The 18496-nt window shown below is 44.9% G+C and overlaps 1 protein-coding gene across 2 annotated transcripts in view; it reads right to left on the reverse strand.

Annotated features, from left to right (window-relative positions):
- Positions 1–18496, reverse strand: part of LOC138249793 (retinal guanylyl cyclase 2-like) — a 361038-nt gene that overhangs the window by 31513 nt on the left and 311029 nt on the right. For both annotated transcript variants that reach the window (XM_069203899.1, XM_069203897.1), the window contains exon 17: positions 17471–17565. In XM_069203899.1, coding sequence (XP_069060000.1) covers positions 17471–17565 — 95 coding nt within the window. The remainder of the gene's footprint in view (positions 1–17470; positions 17566–18496) is intronic.

Consider the following 18496-nt stretch of genomic DNA (forward strand, 5'->3'; position numbering starts at 1 on the left):
GAGTTCAACAATTTCCCTGCTGTTTTGTTGTTTGGAGTGGGAATAGTAAATTTCACTCATTCGAAGTCCAGCACTTTCCCTACTGTTGCACAGATTGGAGTGGGAATAGTAAATTTGACCCCTGCACAACTATTTTTGTTAAACAGAACAATAGACCTCTTAATACTGTAAGGGTGCTCAGGTCAGATATCGGTAAGCATTTGCAATTTCGACTCTAAGTGGCTCTTCCCTTATGCAGCTTATTTTACACGGTACCCTACACCTCAGACTATTTTACGAGAACCTGTAGAGGATTGTAATGAATCACTTTGCCATGTTAGCTCTCCTGTGGTATATAGCCATGCCCACACATTAATATAATTATGTTTGGCAAATAGAACACCAGGCCTTACAATCCTGTATGGGATCGTAGGCTAGACATGGTCAAGCACTTGAACTTTAACTCCTGAGTGTATTGTTGTTGACTCTTTTCTCCAGGGTTTTATTTGTTTTGACCCTTCACTTTGACATAACTACTTTGGCCAATAAAACAATAAGCCTTAAAAATTGTTGCATGGAGTTTCAGGTTAGATCCTGGTAAGCACCGGTTTGGTGTGCAGTCTCTTTTGTCAGGGTTTTAATTGTTTGAACCTTGTCTGTGGAATGTATCTTTAACTGAGTCTGTGGGTCTTGTGGTGCTTGATTCAATTCTGACACTGTTATTTTTGTCTACAGAGACCATTTCCACTGTTAACTGAACTTGTGTATACACTTTATGCATTTTTGTTTCATTGTCTAATTGATTTATGGTTTGCAATGATTTTAATTAATTGTGCAAATAAATAAGAAAACATTTTTATTTTTAAATCTTTACCCCTCCAAAGTCCAACACTTTCCCTACTGTTGTGCTGTTTGGAGTGGGAATAGTAAATTGAACCCTTCCGAAATCCAACACTTTCCCCACTGCTCTGTAGACTGAAGTGGGAATCGTACATTTCACCCCTCTAAAATCCAACGCTTTCACTACAGTTTCTTAGTCTGGTGTGGGAATAGTAAATTTCACCACTCTCAAGTCTAATGCTTTCCCTACTGTTGCACTGACTGAAGTGGGAGCAGTAAATCTAACAGCTCCAAAGTCCAAAACTTTCCCGATTATTGTGGTGGCTGGAGTAGGAATAGTAAACCTAACCCTTCCAAAGTCCAACATTTTGCATACCATTGTATAAACTAGAGCGGGAATAGTATATTTAATATTCTTATACTACAATAGTTTTCATATTATTGGGTGTCTAGATTTTTTAGCATTTTTTGTTAAATTATTCTACTTCATATTACTTGCTTTTATTTTTAAGTTTATATGAATGTTTATTGTACTTTTTGTGAATGTGTTTTTTGTTTTTGATATTTCCGTTTTTATTATTTGGTTTATAATATCCATTATATTAATTTGATTACTATTTTAAATGTATTACTATGAATATATATATAAATATTCATATATATTTACAAATTAATACATTTAAAATACTACAAAATAGAATTTAAAATAAATATATTGAACTCTATATTAAAAAAAATCAATGTATTTGTATATTTCTGGATGATATTTCTGGATGATATTAGTGTCAATGATATTTTTTAACGATATTTTTGTACTTATAAGTATAGGATTAGGATATTGCGGTGAACAATATTTTTGACATGATATTTTTGTCAATGATATTGTTTATCATGATATTGTTTTAGTGACCCCACATGCTTTTAATGAAGTTGAGCGAGCCTGCCAAAAGGCCTGAGACACATCAGGATGGCCTAATTCCTTACATATAATCAATCTGCAACAGCCTGTTAACACGTGGTTATGAGATTGCCTTCCAGGGTTGAGGAGCAGATGATTGTAAAGCAGAAGCAGAATTGGAACATCGATGGATATCTTGGAGAGATATGAGTAGTAAACATGAGAAAGCCTGAGGGGAGTTATGATGACTAGTCTCCCCAACTCTCTTCTGTGTTTGTGAAGACAAAAAGAGATCATTATGAAGGGGGGGTAGGCATTAGGAAGACCCTGACATCATCCATGTATTAAAGCATCAGCTCCTGTAGCAGCTGGGACTGGTCTTAGCTGTAAAACTGGCTAAGCTGGGTATTAAGGGCCTGATTACGAGTTCAGAGTACAGGATGACCCGTCCACCGAACGTCTGACGTGGAGGCTGCCCCCATACTGGCTACCTCCCGCTGGGCCCATTATCACTTTCCCGCTGGGCTGACAGGTGCAAACCTTGGTTTCAAAGATCCCGGTGGTAGGCTGGCAGGGCTGCCCGCCATCCTTGAAATGTGGTAGTTGAACTGCCACAAATGTGGTGGTCCAACAGCCACCATGAGTGTGGTGGTCTGAGGACCGTCACACTCATAATCAGGCCTTAGTCTGGATGCAGACAGATCTATCAAAAAAGAGCCATAAAGAGTCTGAAGAATTTGTAGGATGGAGACATGATATTGCCAATTGCTGAAGTTTTGCTGGTGTTCTTAGTACCAGCCTGCTACTGAATCCAGATTGCCTGAAATGTACTGCTCTCTGATCAACACATGATGTAGAAGTAAATAATCACAAAATTGTTCGGTCTGTTCCATTAGTACTCTGGAATGAGTCCTACACAAATGGTTGATATATGTCTTACTGCTGGAAGATTGTCCATTTGGAGAAGGGCAGAGCACTGACCATGACCCTTTGTAAAGTTTGTTATCGCAAAGAAGCGAACAAGCTGCTCTAAACAATTGGTTTGAATGAAATACTCCTTCTGAGACCATGTGCCTCCAGTTGGGGACTGGCTGTAATGACACCTCCATTCAGTCAAACTTGCATTTTATTGTGATAGAAGATCTGGGGTAGGATTGAAGATGGCTGTTCCATCCCAGGAGGAAAGGTATTCTTGCCATTAGGAGGATTTATCCTTTGTTTCTAAATCCAAAGGAATAGTGTCTTAGGGCCTAATTAATTACAAGTTTGGTGGTCTTGAGACCGGCAAACTTCCGGTGGCGGTCAGACCACCGCACTCCACCAGATTATGATGCAGACAGTGCGCATTATGAGGGTGCTGTGTGCCGGGCTCAATGCCGCTGTAATGCTTCCACAAGGCTGACCGGCAGAAACTTTGTAAGACAACGGTTTTCACTGATCAGCCCAATGGAAACATTGTAATACTGCACTGGCAACGCCATCGGCTTGACAGCCGCCTCACCACCGCCGTATTGTAGTTGTGGCACTTCAACCGCCCAACTCATAATCAGGCCCTTAGTCTTGAAGACATTACCAGAGGTTCCAAATATTTAGGCATTTAAGATCCTGCTGGTGCAGCAGACCCAGGAAGACTGATTCAATTGATGATGCCAGCAGGCTCATGATCCTAGCTAGATGGCATAAAGAGATTTGGGACAAAGTAGGTAAGTGAGACAGTTTCTTCTGAATTTTTATGATTTTGTGTTCTGGCAATTGGTAAAAAAAAAATATTAATCAAGCAATTTCTCCTATTTCATAACATGCCCCAAACTTGTCAGTAAGGATATAGAAAACTGTAACTTTGATTTGTCTTGTGCCAGGATCAGTAAATCATCCAAATAAATGAGTGCATAAACACCCAGAGTTCAGAGATGAGATACCACTCGTCTGCGTATCTTGCTGAAGCACCAAGGAGCCTAACAAAGACTAAACTGAAGTGACATCAACTGAAAAGTTTGATTGTTCCAAGAGAAGTAAAGGAACATTCTATAAATGAGGTATGTGGGTACTAGCAAGTAGGAATCTTTAAGGTCCAAATGGTCTATCAATTTAAAGACAGTCTCTCAAATGAGGAATAGTCTCCATCTTGAAATCAATCAATCAATCAATCAGGCACTTGTAGAGTGCAGTTTATCACCCATGTGTTGACTGGGAGCCAGTGAAGGTCTCTGAGGTGAGCGGAGATGTGGATGTGATAGGGGATGTCCAGGGGCTGCTGCGTTCTGGATTCTCTGTAGTCTTGTTTGTAGCTTCTTTGTGATGCCAGCGCAGAGTGCATTGCCGTAGCCCAATTTGCTGCTGACAAGAGCGTGTGTGACCGTCCTTCTTGTCACGTGGGGATCCACTTCAAAATCTTCAGAAGGAGACTCAGAGTGTGGAAGCATGACGATGAGAAGGTGTTGACTTGGTGGGTCATGGAAAGAGTGGAGTCCAGGATGATGCCCAGTTTGCGTGCATGGTTGGTGGGGTAGGGGCGTTTCCTAGGGCGGTTGGCCACCAGTATTCATCCCAGGTGGAGGGAGTGGAGCTGAGTATGAGGATCTCTGTCTTTTTCGAGTTCTGTTTGAGTCAGCTGATTTCCATCCAGGTGGTGACTGCTCTCATTCTTTTGTGGAAATTTCTCTTGGTTGTTGATGGGTCATTGACCAAGGAGAGGATCAGCTGGGTATCATTGGCGGAGCAGACGATGTTTAGGTCGTGCCGTCTAAAGATTTTAGCAAGTGGGGCCATGTAGATGTTGAAGAGGGTCGGGCTTAGTGAGGATCCCTGGGGTACTCCGCCAGCAGGTTTCTTTGGGTGCCGAGCTGAATGGTATGAGTCTGATCCATTCCAGTGCTTTGCTGGTGATGCCGGTGTTGTGGTGGTGGTTTTGATGGAACAGATAATAGTCCAGCAAATCCCTGGTGCAATGGTGGTGCTGGCCAAGTTGAAGATGTGATGTGGGCACAGGTCCGAGGGTGCCCCTGAATGGATGGAGTTCATGAGGTTTGAGGTATCTTCTGTGGAGAGAGGGGTCCAATGGTTCAGGGTCTGGTGCGGTGTTGGTGGGCACTGTGGGTGGGTTTTTGTTCTTGATTCCTTCGTATATGTCCTAGATTTTCCAGTGGAAAAAGGTGGTGAGGTTGTTGCAGAGGTTTTGAGAGGGGGGATATATGAGGTGTCTGTTCCGGGTTTCTGAGTGGGGCTATGGTGTTAGTGCATTCTGTGATCCAACGGTGCAGGCTGCCTGCTGAGTCGTCCATGTTCATGGCATCCAGTGGGGGGCAAGTGGCTGAGAGCGTCGATGAGCTGGGCTTCAGTGACTTTGCTTCAGTTTCTGCAAGGGGTGTGGTGGCGTGCGGTGGTCTTCGTGAAAGCAAAATGATGCATTGGTGGTTGGTCCAATGGTGTTCGGAGGTGTGAGAGATGGTGATGTTGTTTCCTGCAGAGAAGAAGGGGTCGAGGGTGTGACTTGCTGAGTGAGTGGGGAGGTTGACTAGTTGCTTGAGACTGTTGGTGCCGAGGTTGTCTAGGATGGTTGTGGTGTTTGGGTCATAGTGGTTATTGAGGTGCCCGTTGAGGTCACCTTGTAGGATGTGGTCAGTCGAGGTGAGTGAGTGGGGGTAGACGAGGTTGGCAATGACTTGGCTGAACTGGGTCTGTAGATGCGTGTGTCATGAAGGGAGGTGTTCGGGTTGGTCTGAATTTAGAAGTGTAGGTGTTTGAGGGTGATTGGCTGGTTGTGCGTCTTGATGGTGGTCAACAGGCAGAGGGTGTTCCTGTAGACTATGGCAATGCCCCCTCCTGGTCGACTGACTGTCTTTGTGGATGATTTTGTAGCCATCAGGAATGGCAGTGGTGATGCCTGGGGCTCAGGTGGGGGTGATCTAGGTCTCTGTGAGGAAGGCAATGTCAGGGGCATGCAGAGGCAGGTGAGGGAGCAGAAGTGGCAGGAGAATGGTCCATGAGTATTTCTCAGGTCAACTTGGTGGCAGGCTGAGGATCTTCCAGGGTTGAGGGCGTGCAGAGTGTTGGCATTGTATCAGTGGGTCATGCTTGAACCAGGGTCCTTGGTGCTGGGCGCGGTCCAGGTGAAGACAAGAGCAGATGGGCTTTCCTTTGGCGTGCCTACTGCACGGTCACGCAGTGGCCACCATTAAGAAGGGGAGGGAGATGCGAGGGGCCAGTCAACTGGGAGGGTGGGAAAGTACTTTGCAGGGACGGGTCTGCAGGGGCGGCAGGGATGGAGCGCAGGAAAACGGAAAACAGCAATGGCAGAAGCACAACAGTGCAAAAAGAGGAAAAATAGGCAAAAAGATGAAAAAAGATAAAAAGGCAAGAAAAACAGAGACAGCCAGATACAGACGGCCACCAGGGATGAGGTGCAGGCTGGTACCTGCAGTGGAGATGAGCCTCGATTTCAGAGCCGGCAGACTCTCAGAGGGATCAACAGCAGGTGGCGGTTTGCAGGAAGGAGCGAACAGACACTGACCAGAGCGTCAGTAGAGTGGAGTGGTAATAAGTAACAAAATAGTTAAGGTGTCACAGAAGGATCACAGTTCATAACTTTTCTTTTCTCTTTGTCACACCAAAACCATTGTTTAGATCCCCAAAAGGATCACAGGGGACCTATTTGATTGACCCTTTGATAAGAGGCCCTAAATCTCATGATGAACTAATGAGTGATCTGTGACAGAAAGATAAAAGGAGTTTAAGACTAAGGCCCTCATTTCAACCCTGGTGGTCAGTGACCTCCAGGGGAAATGTGACAGTAGTATCGCCAACAGGCTGGCGGTACTACATTGCATATTTTGACCGTGGCGAAAGCGCCATGGTCATACCGCCAGGACCGGCGGAATACCGCCATGGTGGTCGCAGTGGTCTTAATCCGCCAGGGCAGCGCTGCCAGCAGCGTTGCCCTGGGGATTTTGACTCACCTTACCGCCAGCCTTTCCATGGCGATGAACACCACCATGGAAAGGCTGGCGGTAAGGGGACTCGGGTGCCCCTGGGGGCCCCTACACTGCCCATTTCAAAATGTGGTATGCAAAATATCCTTATTGACTTGCATTGTTTTCCTATCAATCAATTAATCGAGTATTTGTAAAGTGCTGCTTGTCACCCATGGGGGTATCCAGGTGCTAGGAGCAGGTCTCAATCGACGAACCAGGTCTTGAGCATCTTCCTTGAATTTGGTCAGCCTAGGGGTGGTATGAAGGTGGAGGGCGTTCTAGGCATTGGCAACAAAATGGGAAAAGGCATGTCCTCTGTCGTGGAAGCGCCATGTGTGAGGGATCTGTGGGGGCCCTTGGTCATGGAGGTCTTTGTAAGCGTGGGTGAGAAGCTTAAAGTGACATCTCTTCTGGACCGGAAGCCAGTGGAGGTTGTTCAGGTGCTGGGAGATGTGGGCTGTCTTGGACAGGTCAAGAATCAGTCTGGCAGTCATGTTCTGTATTGACTGGAACTTTTGTATGAGTTTGGAGGTGGTGCTTGTATACAGTGCATTACCGTAGTCAAGACGGCTGGTAATAAGGGCATGACTAACTGCCTTTCTTGATTTGGATGGGGAGCCTCTTGAAAATTTTCCAGAGCATGCAAAGCATGTGGAAGCATGCTGAGGTGACGAAGTTGACCTGGTGTCTCTTGAAGAGTTTGCTGTCTAGGATGATGCAGGGGTTGCAGGCGCTGTCTTTGGGCATGGGTTCGATCTCTGTTGGCCACCAGGAGTCACTCCAGAGGGCCGTGTTTTTGTCGAAGATGAGAACTTCTGTCTTGTCTCTGTTCATTTTTAAGCAGTTGTTCTTCATTCATGCTGAGATGTTCTTCATGCAGTTGTGAAAAATTGTCTTGGTAGCGGTGGGGTTGACAGAGAGCAATAGGACAAGCTGAGTGTTGTCAGTGGAGGAGATGATATTGATGTTGTGTGATCTGATGATATTCGCGAGGGGAGTCATGAAGATGTTGAAGAGTATTGGGCTGAGGGACGAGCCCTGGGGAATGCTGCAGATGTTATGCTTTGCTTGCGATGTGAAGGGGGGAGCGGATTTTCTGGAGGCACCGTGTGAGGAAGGATGATGCTATGCATCTGAGTGCATCATCAGTTATTCCCATCTGGCGCAGGTGGTGGAAGAGTCTGTGGTGGGAAACAGTGTTGAAGGTGGCAGATAGGTCGAGAAGGATAAGGGTGGCAGATTCTCCTTTGTCGAGTATGAGGCGGAATTTGTCTGAGGTGGCGATCAGAGTTGTCTCAGTGCTGTGGTTGGTTCTGAAATCTGATTGGGATGAGTCTAGTAGGTTGTTTCTCTCTAGGTAATCGGTGAGTTGGAGGTTGACGGCCTTCTCCAGAACTTTAATGGAGAAAGGGAGCAACAAGCTGGGTCGGTAGTTTTATAGTTTGTTGGGTGTTTCTTGAGGAGTGGTCTGACCTCATTGTGTTTCCAGGTGTCGGAAAGGTGGCCATGGTAAGTGAAGCATTGATGATAGTGGTGAGTTGGCGGCTGATCTTGTCCCTTCCGAGGTTGATGAGTCAGTGGGGGCATGGAGCTCATAAGGGCAGTTGTGTCTACGTTGCTGAGTTGTTTCCAGGCATTATGTGTGTGGTCGGTTGTGGTGATTGATTGGAATTTGGGGGCGTTGGAGGGTTGAGGATTGAATTTCTTGTAGATGGTTTCTGTTTTGTTGTGAAAATGGTCGGCGAGGGTGTTGCAGAGCTTCTGTGATACAGGGATTGTATTTTCTGTTGCTGCAGGGTAGGTGAACTCTCTGATGAAGAGTTCCTTGGTTCGGTTGGTGCTGGTATTGATGCGAAGGTCAGGGCCTCCCTCTTTGCTGCTCTGATTTGTCGATGGTAGACGTTGAGGGCTGATTTGACAGTGGCTCTGTAGATTTTGTTCTTGCTGGTGCGCCGTCTTCTCTCAAGTTGTTTGCATCTGCGTTTGGTCTTGATGAGTTCCGGGGTATACTAAATGGCTTGCTTGGCTGGTCTGTGAGCCTTAGCTGGTTTAATGGGAGCAACTTGGTCAGCATTGTTGGTGATCCAGTCGTTGAAGTTCTGTACAGGGTGGTCCAGTTTGAGGGGGGTAGTTGGGCTGAGTGGCGCCGAGGGCCTCGGCCCATTGTTGGTGAGAGACCTTGTTCCAGCTACATAAGGGTGCACTGCGGGGATTGGGGATGGAGCTTGTATTTCGAGTGATGGTGAAGTTTACGATGGAGTGGTTCAACCAGGTGAGGTCCATGGTGTATGTGCACCTAATTCTGTTTCTAGATGAGAAAATAGGGTCCAGTGTGTGTCCTGCTATGTGCCTGGGGTCGGTGACTAGCTGCTTGAGTCCAATGTTGTCCAGTCTTTCCAGGAGGTCAGTGAAGTTGGAGTCGAGGGGGGTCGTCTAGGTGAAAGTTGAGGTCTCCCAGGAAGATGTAGTGAGTGGATTCTATGGCTAGGGGAGTGATGAATTCAGCAACGGCGTTGTTGATTCTGGTCGGTGGTCCTGGTGGTCTGTAGGCAAGGGTGCCTTTGATGGTGTAATTGTTGGTGTGGAGCTGGAAGTTTATGTGTTCCATAATTGGCATGGTCTGGTCTTCAGTGGTGGTGCAGGAAATCCACTCCTTGTGTATGACAGCAATGCCACCTCCATGTTTGTTAGTGTGGTCATGGTGTTTCATCTTGTAACTGGTGGGAGTTGCTGTGAGGAAGCTGAGGTGATCCAGATTCGGTGATGAAGGTTATGTCGGGGTGAGGGTGGAGATGGTGTCACAGATTTCAGTGGAGTTCTTCCAGAGGGATCTGGCTTTGTAGAAGGATGCTACTGAGTTGGTATGGTGTAGTCTTGGTCAGTGCTGACAGCGAAGCAAGGGATGTTGCAGGGGTACTCGGTCCTGGAGTGGAGGTGACGTGGCAGTGGCGGCAGTTGAATGGTTCTGCTGTGGAGTCGGACAATGCCAAGCAGCAGTTGTTGTTGAAACCGGGGCCTAGGGAGCGAAGATAAGTGGCAGAGAATCTGTGGGGTCCAAAGGTCCACGGTTCCTGGCGCTGGTTGGGCTCAGACGAGCTCGCGTTTGGTGCACCTTTGGCGTGCCTGCTGCACGCGACCACAGAGCGGCCACGTTGCAGTTTCCATTAAATATGTCCTGGGATAGGGGAAGGGGCGCTGGGAGGTGGGAGAGTGGGAAAGAAAGATAAACGGGAGCATAGGAAGGGCTGGAACCAGTAGCACGGGGAGCAGGACCAGAGAGCAATGCAACTTACAAGGCTCCTGTGGACAGGAGACTTAGGTGTTGCGGAGAGCAGAACCTGGGCAGGAGACCTGGCAGGGAGGAAAAGTCAGAGCCTGGTCAGAGGGCCTGGCACTGGGTAGAAAGCTTGGAGTTGAGGGTGAAGGTCAGGATGTGTTATGTCCGTTATGCATAAGAGATTTACTATACATTTTTGGCGAATCCAGATATTTATGTAGTTGAACATTTAAGTGACACAATGGAATGAAAAAATACTTTATAATCACATTGGCTCAGCAAGATACTACACAAATACAAAAGATTTCCACTGAATCTTTAATCCTAATTAGATGTGCTAGACCAAATCTAAAGAGAGGGCTGTCTTCTTTTGCCTGATCTTTCCTGCTTATTATGAACAAAACATAATAAATGACCAATGTATAGTGGGGATCAGTTACAATCTATTCATCACAATGGACACCTAATTCTCATTGAAACCTGATTTAATCAATTACATTATTGCAAACAATGAAAAGTATTATAATGCCATCATCAATCAATCAAATAAATTTGTAGAGCGCGCTACTCGCCCGTGAGGGTCTCAAGGTGCTGGGGGGGGGGGGGAACAGGGAGGGTCACTGGTCGAACAGCCAAGTTGTGAGGTTCTTTCTGAAGACCAGTAGGTCGATGGGGAGGGCGTTCCAGGTTTTGGGGGCGAGGTAGGAGAAGGACCTGCCTCCTGTGGTGGTGTGCTGGATGCGGGTGACTGTGGCTAGGGCAAGGTCGGCTGATCGAAGCTTGCGTGTGGGAGTGTGGAAGTTTACTCTTTCATTGAGGTAGGTTGGGCCGGTGTTGTGGAGGGATTTGTGTGCATGGATGAGGATCTTGAATGTGATTCTCTTGTCTATGGGGAGCCAGTGTAGGGATTTGAGGTGTGGTGAGATTCGTTTGTGTCGGGGGAAGCCAAGGACGAGGCGCGCGGCTGTGTTCTGGATTCTTTGGAGTTTGCGTTTGAGTTTGAGTGTGGTGCCGGCGTAGAGGGCGTTGCCGTAGTCCAGTCTGCTGCTGATGAGTGCCTGGGTGACTGTCTTTCTGGTTTCAGGGGGGATCCATTTGAAGGATTTTTTTAGGATGCGGAGTGTGTGGAAGCAGGAGGAGGTTAGAGCATTGATTTGCTGTGTCATGGAGAGGGAGGGGTCGAGGATGATGCTGAGGCTGCGTGCGTGGGTTGCAGGGGTGGGTGCGGGGCCTAGGGCGATGGGCCACCAGGAGTTGTCCCATGTGGTTTTGTTGGGGCCGAAGATGATGACTTCGGTTTTGAGTTGAGCTTGAGATGGTTAGTGGTCATCCAGTTGGCAGTGTCTAGGAGAGCGGCGTGTAGGTTGGTTTTGGCGCTGGTGGGGTTGCGGGTGAGGGAGAGGATGAGTTGGGTGTCATCTGCATATGAGAGGATGGTGATTCCGTGTGCTCGGAGAATGTTGGCTAGGGGGATCATGTATGTGTTGAAGAGTGTGGGGCTGAGGGAGGACCCTTAGGGTACTCCACAGGTGATCTTGGTGGTGTTGGAGTGGAAGGGCGGGAGGCGGACTCTCTGGGTTCGGTCGGTGAGGAAGGAAGAGAGCCAGTCTAGGGCTTTGTGGCGGATTCCTATGTTGTGGAGGCATGTGCGGAGTGTGTGGTGGCAGACGGTGTCAAAAGCTGCGGAGAGGTCTAGGAGGATGAGTGCGACGGTCTCGCCTTTGTCGACTTTGGCCCTGATGTCGTCGGTGCATGCGATGAGGACGGTTTCTGTGCTGTGGTTCTTGCGGAACCCAGATTGTGAGGGGTCAAGGGTGTTGGTTGCTTCGAGGAAGTGGGATAGGCGAGTGTTGACCAATTTCTCTGTAACCTTGGCGGGGAACGGGAGGAGGGAGATGGGGCGGTAGTTGGAGAGGATCTCCGGGTTGGCTTGTTTTTTTTTAGGAGAGCGGTAATTTCCGCGTGCTTCCAGGGGTCTGGGTAGGTGGCGGAGTCGAAAGAGGAGTTGATTATGTTGTAGAGTATGGGGGCGATGGTAGGGCTAGCTTTGTTGTAGATGCGGTGTGGACAGGGGTCGGAGGGGGAACTGGGGTGAATGGAGTTCATGGTTTTTTCGGTTTCTTTGTGTGTGGTGGGGGTCCATGTGGATAGTGTGGTGGGGGGGTCTTGAGTGGGGGTTGAGTTAGGTGAGAGAGGGGTATGTGTGGTGGGTGTGTGTGATATGAAGCTGTTGTGGATGTCTAGGATTTTGTGGAGGAAGTGGTTGGAAAGGGCGTCACATAGGGGCTGTGTGTGTGGGGGGTCTATGTTGCTGGATTTGGGTTTGGCAAGTTCGTTGATGATGGTGAAGAGTTCTTTGCTGTTTTGGGACTTGTTGTCAAGACGTGTCTTGTAGTGCTCTCTCTTGGCAGTGCGTATGAGTTGGTGATGGGTGCGAATGTTGGTTTTGAGGGTGGAGAAGTTGGTTGAGGAGAGTTCTAGTCTCCATATTTTCTTAGCTTGGCGGCATTTGCGCTTGGAGTCTTGGAGTTCAGGGGTGAACCATGGGGCGTTCTTGATGTTGCGGGTGGTGATGTGTTTTCTGAGGGGTGCTAGTGTGTCTGCGCAGGTAGTGATCCATTTGGAGAGGTTGTGTGCTCCTGCGTTGGTGTCGTTGGGGTGGGGTGGTTGTGGGCCAGTTGGGAGTTTAGTCGTTCTGTGGGGATCTTGTCCCACATGCGGTAGGGCGTGGTGTGTTGATGGTAGTGTGTGGGGGGTTTGGTGAAGGAGAAGTAGACACAGCGGTGGTCTGTCCAGAGGAGTTTGGTGGTGTGGTTGTAGGCTATGTGATGTAGTCTGTGGAGGTGAGGGCGTACGGGCTGATGCTGTCGGCGATGGTGTCGCAGAAGGTGGGGCATGGTCCGGGTGGTCTGTAGATTAGTGTGCCTCTGAGGGTGGAGTTGTTGATGTGGATGAGGAAGTGCATGTGTTCAGTATTGCTGACAGTGTCTTGGGAGCTGGTGGTGACTTTGATGGTGTCTCTGTGTAGGATTACATCAAATGTACCCCACAATCCCTAAATACCTATATATGTACAATTTGTACACAGCATAGAACATAAACACATATATGCAGATTATATATACCAGTAAAAATTATTTTCTGTTACTATTTAAAGCCGAGGTTATGTGAGGTTATATGGGCAATCCCCTCTATCTTGTGCCCACTGCTTATTATGAAGGCATCCTGCTCAGAGAGAAAATGTAGCTCAAAGAAATAGTGTAGCACATTTTTACTAAGCATCAGCTTTTAGGAGCAATGGATGATAACAAGATAAAGATCAGATAATGGCTCTTCTGTGAATGGCCAGAGTGGGAACATTTTAGCATAGGGATTCAGAAGGTTGTATAGAACATTGTGCAAACAATTCTTAAAATATAATAATGATGAGGGGTATTCCAATGGAGTGATCACTGACTGCATGCGAATGTTGTGCTATTGAAGTATCCCTTTACATCCTGAGGTAATTTGCTAGTTGAAATTCATTCCTACCCACTTTGGTAATTTTGAATTGTTTTATTTTCTAGGAATTCATTTTAGATTTTGTTTGATCTGCAAAAGTGACACGGGTAGATTTACAATCTCAGGTACTTCTGTGTTACAATAACAAAATAGTATTGACACTGTTTTCATATAATGGCATCTAAACCTGGCTAGATTTGTGGTTTGGTAGAGTCAAATCAGCTCCTTCGAGGTGAATTCATCCTGGTTTGTACGACTGCTTTTTGCTGTTCTTGAAAGGTTTTTGTTTTTTTTGTCCAATACTGGTGACTTGTCAGTCTTTAGTCTTACACTTCAGCCACGGCCTGAAATAGATTTGGTGGGATTCGTTCTTCACACATCTGTCCTCTTTGTTATAAAAAATATTAGGCTCTTCATTATTGACATTGTCAAATCATTGTGGACACATTTGATTTTGGTGAATGAGGTAGTGTTTAAGCCTCTATTTGGTTTTGTTTCATTTGGTTTTCATGGCCTACATATATTCTTATGGATGTTTGGAGTTTTTCTGACTTTTTATTCACATTTTAGTAGACTTTCATTTTTCACTGTCCTTTATATTTCCAACATGATTTCCTTTATTCTTTGAATTGGTTTGCTTGTTACTATCCCTTTACCACTCATTATAAAGTGAATGTGCTTGCCTCTGTCCTTTTCTCCTGTTTTTAAAGTTTTTTTAAACAGACATATTTAAGGCTTTACCACTCCAGTTTCCACATTTTTATATGGAAACTGATGATTCATCAAAGGTGGGCTGCTTTTCCAGCCCTACCTTGAAGGCTGGTCTTCTTGCGCTTTCCATTGCGCATCTACCAGTACGCCTCCATTGTAATTAGATGCTTTTAATTACTTGCTTGCAACAATCCATGTTCTATGGAAACTCGGAACTCTTTATATACCTCAAAACCATACTGTCCCTCCATTTTGAACAGATGACTAGATTGATGTTCTACCAAATTCTGAGGACTAGAGCATCATGTATTCCTCCTTTGTCACACAGGCTGCTAGGCAACCATCTTTAGGATCTTTAGGATAGCTTTACCCATAGTATCCACTTCAAATTAGCACTCAATACATCCTTCTTCTTACCCACACTATGATTTATCCATATGTGGCTTTAAGCAAACAGCAAAAAATCTTTAATGTCAACAAATGTAATATTCTAGCATCAAACCTGTTTTGCAATCTTATGTGTCTATTTCAAAGTTGTATCCCCCGTGGTTTACAAAGCTAGGACACTGTGGTACAGGTCTGGGTAGCCTGCCCTCATTCTAGATCCACAGCACATCTAATTCGTACCTCAATTGTGAGGCATATTGTTTTCCTTTGTGTTTGTTATTATTTTTATACAGCACTTTCTTCCATTCATAGGCTGGTGAATAGGCCCAAGAACGTAGGGTACTGCACCTGTGAAATCACTTTATGCTCAAAGGCCATTAGTTCTGGTGGATGATAATTGCTTCTCAGAAATGCAAGAATCACAAATGCCTTCTGGAGCAGAAGTACTTATAGGGCTTTGTTTACAAATAAGATTCGAAATAGTACTGTCTGGTTCTTTGGAAAATAACTGGGAATTTAAGTGAAAGTAAGACTAAAATATATACAGATGTTGAAGACTTAAGTATTTCCCTACCAAAACTGTTTAAAAGTGGACAATTTCTAAATGAATGCATTGGGAAATGAATATAATTATTCAAGGTCCAATCACAAAGGGTTTTGGGAAAAGTAGGAAAGAATTACTCCTACACTGTGAACATATGTTTGTCTAACACACCATTTTAAAAAACAATTCCTTAAAAATCTATAATGATCACATATTTTGTGGAGTATTTACTTGTGAAAATGTAATCCTGCAGAATTCTTCTGTATGGATTATGTGACAGTAATAAGTAATGTATAAAATTGCATTTGCACATATTTTTTCTATTGTTTATCCATTATAAAAAATATGTTCCCTTCTCTTTTGAATCCCAAATAGTGTCACTTACACCTGCATTACACATGCGTAAATTTGCACTCATTTGTGTGATGGGAACCTCCTTGCAAAGGATTTGGGAATAATGAAAGGCATGCACGTATTTAGATATTCACCTATTTGTGCAGGTGCCTCTCACAGAAAAGCCAACATATGTGTCCCTTCTACCGAATTTACACATGGTTAAAATCTGGCATACTGGACGGGTTTCTACAAAAGTGTATAAAATGTTATATTCTTTATGCTTCGAATCGGACTGTGGGCTTAACCCTCACATATTGCAGTTATTGTACACTTTTTTGGAACTAAGGGCCAGATGTAGGTAGAAAACATTTTGCGAGGTGCAAATTGCGAGTCCCAGCGACTCGCAATTTGCACCTCGCAAAATGTTATGCAGAAAGTTGTCTCAGACACCTTCTGCAACTCGCTATGGGGTCGCACAGACCCACCTCATAAATATTTATGAGGTGGGTCGCAGTTTGCGACCCCATAGCGCGTCTAGGCACACACGGGGATGGTGGCCTGCTGGAGGCAGCAGACCACCATGTCCGGGACTGCTTTTCAATAAAGCAGTTTTTTCTTTCTTATTGCAGCCCGTTTTCCTTAAAGGAAAATTAGCTGCAAATAGAAAAAATACCGAAACCTTTTTGTTTCGGTTTTTTTTCAGAGTAGGCAGTGGTCCATAGTACCACTGCCTGCTCTGAAAAAATATTTTTGTGACCATTCACAAAGGGGAAGGGGTCCCATGGGGACCCCTTCCCGTTTGCGAATGAGTTACCATCCACTTCAAGTGGATGGTAACTGCGAGTTGATTTGCGACCGCTTTTGCGGTCACAAATCAACTCTACCACGCGGTGCAACTCGCAAATAGGAAGGGAACACCCCTTCCTATTTGCGAGTCTGAAACACATTTTGCGAGTCGGTACAGACTCGCAAAATGTGGTAATGCATCGCGTGAGGCCTTTTGCGCCTCGCAAATGGCATTTTTCGCCGTTTGCGAGGCGCAAAAGGCTACTTAAATCTGGCCCTAAGATCCACGAAAACTATTTCGACCACCTGCCTGGGACATAATGTGACTTGAGGTTATGTTTACATTTTTCTCAGTGGGATGCATGCTTTTTTATGGTATATGGTTCTCCATGAAGCCCATTTTGACCCATTTGCCACAGTACTAATGAAGTACAAGCAATGTCTTCTGCTTTTTGTATTTTTTCCATGTTTAATCAGTTCTCAGAAAAGTCTAGAATGAAGTTATAGATTTACAACTCAGCCCTGAACGTTTTCACTGAATGAGGCTGAGTTCAGAGGCAGTAATACAGTAAAGAGAAATCAACTGAATTTGGTCTAACTCCATTTTTAACATGTATTCAATCCCATGAGACACATTTGGTGTTCATTCTTAGATTGAAAGAGAGAGGTTCATCACACAGCCCCATGAGGTCACAGTTAAGTGACCACCCGGCTCCAAGTGACATCTTTACATGCAATCTGACTTTGACTCAATTGGCATGATGTATACTGTGGGTGACCTTGAAGCTTAATTGGGCATCACTCTTAACATGCCTGTAGAAGGTTGCCTTATTAATGTGATTCACACTTTTGACCGCTTGGGCTCAATTTTTCAGACCCCGTCTTTTTAGCAACATGTATGACTGCAGACCATCTTTCAATGAATTACTTTCATTGGGATTCATTCATTAGGTGTAAGATTTTCCGCCTAAAACCATGGCCAATATTGTAATCAGTGCTCCTAAGATTTGAAATACTTATCCACCAGAGGTCCAAAATGATTGGTTTCACTGTTTGACTTCTCTGATTTATTCGCTTCCCAGTGACATTTGTTCAGAGTAAGGAGGGATCCTTTTTATTAAGGGCAGTACAGAATACAAATACAAGCATAATGTTATTTTTGTTTTCTCTTTGCAAGGTACTTGGGTCAGATATCATCCAGAAGGAAATGTCATTGGGTTCTATTCTTATGTGTTACTTACCTTTAATTCTGTTTTTCCTCGGAGTTCTATTTTATAACCTTCATTTAGAGTGCGGAGTGTTCTCACTGTGCTTTGGTTGACATGAATTCGGTAAGCTGTAAAAAAAGAAGATTGAAGGAATCATCTATAGGGAAACTTCTATAATATTTTTTTATTGGCATTTAGATCAATATTTACTGAATTATTTTGATATTGTATAGCGTAACTCTAGCGCTGGAGGGTTAAGTGTGCGCTGTAAAGTTAACAAAGAATTTGAAGTCAGAGCCACCAAATTACATTTAAACATATCAGACACAAGCGAGATTGAAACAAAACGTTCAAATATATAACGAATGTTTTTAAAGGCACTGAGTGTGGAGTTAACAAAGATTTGCTGATTATATAGAAGTATTGTGGATGGTATTTGAGATCACAGAATTAAATTTTATATATTTCACGTTATTACCAGAATCAGTTCGCCTACGGCCATAAGGTTGAATCGCACTTCCTGTTCCACTAGAAGAAAAATCAACCTGTACAGATTTTGTTTATACCTTCATTTTTATCATTTAGTTATTTTTGGAACATAGTTATATTGTGCTTGGTCACCAAAGGTATAGTAAATACGCTTTACAGATAACAATAATTGTGTGCAATGTACTGGTCCACTTATATAATTATTCACACAAATGACAGAGAAAACGGCACTCCAGTGGAACTTCATTCCAAAGTAATCTGGGAGAAAGACCTCAGCAGACACCTAAGTGATGAGGAGTGGAAGTACAACTGTTCATCGACAGGAGAAACATCACTCAATGGTAGACATGGGCTTCTCCATCCTGAATTTAACCATAGGGTATAATACACATCTACACCTATTCCAGATGGGGATCCGAAGTAGATCCAGTTGTGACAGAAACAGGCCTGACACAGCAAATTTATACACTTAGCTTGGACATATCCCTCAATACAGGAACAATGGAGAAAGATATTGCATAAGGTAGCGCTGGTTGAAAAGTGTAGGAAGGGGTAAGTAGCGTAATTGAC

Source organism: Pleurodeles waltl, chromosome 8 (assembly GCF_031143425.1).
Source record: "Pleurodeles waltl isolate 20211129_DDA chromosome 8, aPleWal1.hap1.20221129, whole genome shotgun sequence".
Lineage (NCBI taxonomy): Eukaryota > Metazoa > Chordata > Amphibia > Caudata > Salamandridae > Pleurodeles > Pleurodeles waltl.